The sequence below is a fragment of the Strix aluco genome, chromosome 13, assembly GCF_031877795.1.
Source record: "Strix aluco isolate bStrAlu1 chromosome 13, bStrAlu1.hap1, whole genome shotgun sequence".
NCBI lineage: Eukaryota > Metazoa > Chordata > Aves > Strigiformes > Strigidae > Strix > Strix aluco.
In genome coordinates, this window is record NC_133943.1 from 8,854,365 (window position 1) to 8,859,526 (window position 5,162).

General features: G+C 43.3%; 1 protein-coding gene across 2 annotated transcripts; it reads right to left on the minus strand.

Moving 5' to 3' along the window:
• Positions 1–298: 298 nt before the first annotated feature.
• MED7 (mediator complex subunit 7) lies at positions 299–3,336 on the minus strand. Of its 2 annotated transcripts, none has more exons than XM_074838420.1 (2): positions 3,288–3,336; positions 299–2,727 (listed from the first exon to the last, which is right to left on the minus strand). In XM_074838420.1, exon 2 carries the CDS (start codon positions 2,706–2,708, stop codon positions 2,016–2,018), a length of 693 nt encoding a protein of 230 aa, XP_074694521.1. In that variant the 5' UTR covers positions 2,709–2,727; positions 3,288–3,336; the 3' UTR covers positions 299–2,015. The 2 variants fall into 2 exon arrangements, with proteins under 2 accessions (XP_074694521.1, XP_074694522.1); XM_074838421.1 differs by having other exon boundaries at positions 3,230–3,313.
• Positions 3,337–5,162: the final 1,826 nt, after the last annotated feature.

Here is a 5,162-nt window from a genome sequence, read left to right on the forward strand (position 1 = left end):
GTAACGGAAAAAGGAAAAACTATCATTGCTTTGACCTGACAACACAGGAAAAAGTCAATGTTTTGGGTGAAAAAAGACCAGGAAGCCTTCCACAGCTTTCTAAGGGTTTGCCTTAAACATAGAAAAAAAGCCCTAGAATAAACAAATTATTCATGAAATTTTTTGGAAAGTGAAAACAGCCTTAAATATTTTTTAAATATCATGATCCCAGTCTACCTCAACGGTCTCACAAAAAAGTTCACTGCAATTGTTAGTTGCTGCTAAGACCCAGCTTGTGCAGTATTTTGAAACTACGGTACCCAGACCTATGATTTTTTATTGAAAGCATGAAAATGAGACAAAAATCAACAGATAACCACTGAGCATCTACAATAGTTCTTTTTGAATGGCAAAGTTAAAACATCAGTGACAAACTAGTTCCACAGTGCATGACCCCTCTTATCCAGCAGGCACTAAATGTTTCTTCAAATCTTCCACATGAAACAACATTTGCAAAGTAAATACGAAATTGATTTTGCTCACTTGCAACTGTTTTAGTTACGTACAAGCAATATAATTTAGATCTAGTCCAGGGAGAAGGAAAGAAACAGTGGTGGTTGAATAAAGGACAGAAGTGTTAACTTTGTAAAATTATTTATACATTTCTAAAAAAACCATGTTTCTACTTTATTGTTACTTACAATGTCATTTGCACTTAAAATAGCAGATGATGTCTTTCAATGAGTCATAAACTTGCTTCATTTCACCTTTATCTGCACTGAGCTCAAACCCCACCACCCAACAGCTAAGTACTTTTGACTGCCCATTTAAGTAACATTTCTGAAAATAACAGAATTATCAAATGAAACAGAGACATAGCTTGTCAAATCACAATTAAAACCAGAGTTTGTGTAAGTTCCCTCACCACAAAGTTTACCTGGGTTTTAGCTGCTTTACATACTTTGGAAAACATACATACTACGGTGGTACATGGCAAAAGGACAGAAGTAGGATCTCCCTGACAGGAGGGCAGGGTAAAGAAGCCACTTTTTCACTACCAATTCACTCTTTTCCTCTTGCTATGGGGGGCTGATCCAACTCAAATGTTCTTTAAACATGCATTGATATGGCTTCCACTTGATGGAATACTTGCAGGTTCTTTCAAACTTAGAAGTTCTCAATTAGTATAAAGGCTAATTATCCCATTAGACTCTCCTTCCTAAGAAAAATGCTCAGCCAGGCACAGAGCCCACCTAAAAGGCAAATACAAAACATCTGCACTGCAAAATGATTCACTTAATGCATGTGTCATTAACTGCAGGGAATACAAGTTAGTCTAAGCATCTATGTTTAAAAAAAAGAAAAAAAAGGTAGGCATTTTTGTAAGGTCAAGACTGGTTATAATTTACATCTAAGAAAATTAAAATCCAATTAATTTTAATTCATTTAGTTGTGGAGATTCCTGACAGTGTATCCCTATAAGTCAAATTACACCATATTACATCTGTAATAAAGGAATTCTTAGGTTCTCTTTAGTAGTTGTATTATTACAGAACTAGAAAGGAATGGATTTTGCAGACTTCACACTAATCTTATTTTTAATATTGAATTACACATTCTGGAAAGGACCCACTGAAGTTGTAAACAACTAGCACTTATTTGAAATAGAGGAACTGTCGACTGCAATTCCTCTCAGTCAGATCTCTTACTTGCTTCCTTCCACACTATAAAGCAATTAAAAAAAAAAGCATACGCAAAAAAGCAGAAAGTGACAAATGAAAGTACAACAGAAAAATCTAACTGTGGCTACAACCTCACACAACACATTTAACATAAAATATATTTTTTGTTTCTACCAATAAACACACAGCTTACAAAATATTAAACATCTTCAGCTGCCTAGTCACTCACAACCTCCAACAGGTGTACAATAAACGCTTTGCCTACTTGTACAACAGCAAAACAAAATACAACATATACCTTCAGAATCCATCCTGCCTCTCACTATGGTGAGCTAACAAGAAAAAGTGTTTTCTTCATGTCATTTCATCAATAATGCTACACATAGCTGCATCTTTGTCTAAAACCTGATCTCTCTTGCCACCAGAACGCTCTCTCTGCTTTTCACTCTGTCCAATGCAGTTGCTGCCATCATCGGTATCCATTGTTTCTGTTTTCACTCCCAGTCCTCCCTCTGAATGAGGCAGATCATCAGGCAAGGAAGCCAGGCAGTTCTGAATCATCTCTACAACTCGCTCTAAGTGCTTCTGAAATCGCTCTGCTGTTTCCAAACGCTGACGTTTCTGCACCTCCATCATGACTCTTAGTGTCTCCCTAGCTTGGTGAGGGCGATACTCATTTATAAGATGATGGACATGAACAAAAAGTAGTTTCAAGTCTTCCAGCTTCTCCTCTCGCTTTATACTCCCTGGACTCCTGATCAAGATATCCAAGAGGTCCAAAAAGTTGACCAGGATAGACATATTAAGTTTTCTTAATTCCTTCTTGTGATCAAACTGCATAGGATGTAACCTTTCAATACCCTGGCTCTCCAAGGGTCGAATAATTAGATCATCACATTGAAACTGATTACCAAACATCATATAACTGTCTTTCACAGGCGGGGGTGGCTTTGGAGCCAGGCCTTTACGGATATTTTCATCAGTATATTCTTTTATGTATTGCATTGGAGGAGGAGGAAGGGCACTCACTTGCTGAGGTTCACCCATTTTTGTCAGACGAAAATACCTAGGGAATGTCCCAAGAAATATACGTTAAACAATTTGTATGACAACCTTATCATATAAATAGAAACAAAGGCAATATAAGAGAGCTGGTTGTGCAAAAATGAGCTAGAAGAAAGCTATCTCAGTGTGTAGAATTCGGGAAACTCCCACATAAATCCATGTTAGCTTTTCACCAGGGTATACTTTTGGTGGGATTAACTTCACTAGAAGCACATAAAGCATTCATTTCTCGAAAGATCAGCCTGTAAACAGAGCAGCACTCCCTAGCCGAGGCCTGGCCCGCTAACACCCCGCCCCGCAAGAGAGAAACGGCGCAGCCCTCAGGGGAGAATGCGGCCTCGCACCCCGGGCCCACAGCCGCCGCCCTGCTGCGCTCCAGGCTGGGCCAGGCCAGACCAGGCTCTGGGAAGGCCCAAGCCCCGCCGCGGAGATCGTGAGGCCACCGCTGAAGAGAGAACCGGAGGCGCGCTACGGCAAGACCCCATCGACGACTGCGCACATACCCGGCGGAGGCGCCAGCCCCGCGCGGAGCCCGCGACCGCGGGAACCACCCGCCCTCACCTGCCCGCCGAGCTCCCCTCAGCGCAACCGCCGGCGCCCCACTTCCGGCCAGAGGCCCGCCCCCTTCCTCTCCATTGGCTCGCCCACCTGGGGCGGCACGCTCTGATTGGCTTTCCCGAACACCGATCATAAGCTTGCTCCACTCAGGGCAGGGGCTCTCCCGGGAGGCGGTGCCAAACTCCGCGGGGTGGGCGGGCCCTTGCTGAGTGAGGGGGGGCGGAGGGCGCGTCATGGCGGGGGATGCTGGGCGGTGCTGGCGCCGCATCCCCACTGGTGCTGTGGGCCGCCCAGGGGTGCGGGGCTCCGTCACCAAGAGCCGCTCCTGAGGCGGCAAGGCCAGAGGCCTGTGGGGGCGGGAGCGACCGGCCGGGCGTGTGCAGGCCTGGGAGCCCCCTCGGGGACCTCCCCGCTGCCCTGGAATACTGTTTGGAGCCAGGCGTTGGGTCGGTGTGTCCCTGCCGCGGGGAGACACGGCCTGACTGCTTTGGAGGAACGTAGCGGGATCTGCCAAGATGGTGCTTAAGTTATCATGTAGCGTGTGATCCTGTGGCGTGTAGTGATCGTGCTGTTGTCTGAAAAGCAGATTCGTCGCCCGGTGTGCAGTAGGTCAATCATCACACGCTCAGGAGAGACATTGCTTATTTATTTTAGGGTTGCACAAGCCTAAGTGCTCAGTGGTCTCCCACAAAGCAAGCACATGTGTCATCAGGACTTTTCGCGCTATATTTATTCACAAATTTTGCAGAGTTAGTAATTTTCCAAGTCCACCTTCTCTAGGATGACTGGTTAGTAATTTACATACAGTTATAATACTGCTGACACAATACTTCTACGCATGCTCAGGGGAAGGGTCTTCACCTGGGCAAGGGTCTTCTTGACCTATAGGCGTGATTTTTAGTATTATAATAAGGGTACTTGAGCTAAGGATACATGGGCCTTGAGTTTGCTTGCCCAGTTGGCAATGTACCCTCTTCAAGGTCTAATTGCTGGTGGATGTCCTTACTCAAAGAGGGATATCTACTAGTTCTTCTGATTAGGGATGCCATTGGCTTTAACATATACAAAGAATATCTTTCTTGACCTAAGCATAATATTGCTACATTGTTCTAAAAGTTTAACCTTCAATGGTATGGTATGCAGTGCTTCCACGCATCAGAAATGCAGGCATTAACCCAGTCATGAAATGGAGATGTTACCCTGGAAAGTGTTTGCGTCATTCCCTCAGCTGAATACACTAAACCTAACCACATAAAGACTGTTACAAACAGCTGGGCTCCATTGTTCTTCTTTCAGTTTTGTTTTCAGAGAAGTTGAAGAAAAAATTGTGGATTTAATTTTTCACCTTGTGGATCATGGGGAGCTGGGCTTGCTGGCATCACTTCTGTAGGAATTTCTGCCTGAAATGGCCAACAGGAAAGGATTTGTGACACTTGGCCATTTATGTCCCATTTTCTCTCCTCCTCAGCAGATGGCAGCAGTGACCTTTGTCTGACGGAACCCATTGTGTGTACATGCAATGTCATTTACAGATTCACTTTTCAAGATTGAAAATGGTAATTTCGATTGAATGATAATTACTTTGGATCTTCTTATTTATTTCTAAAACAATGCAAAGAAACTCCAGAATAGTTAGGTTTATTTGACTAGAAAACCTGAAAAAAAATTACAGCTCACATTTTACTGAATATCTGAATATATATTTAAATAAACCAAACCAAACAACACTTTACAATTGACAATAAGTGCAACTCCAGCTGCAACATAGTCTGATCTATTTTAATTTGAAAGCAAAGTATATTTTGTGGAGGAAACAACCCCCTTTGAGACATTTTGTTCTCAGATGATGTAGCAAGTGTCTGTCACATTGGAAGGAAC

What these genes read in the sequence shown, in the direction of transcription:
- MED7 (XM_074838420.1), bottom strand. Translation starts at nt 2,708, where the DNA reads ATGGGTGAACCTCAGCAAGTGAGTGCCCTTCCTCCTCCTCCAATGCAA.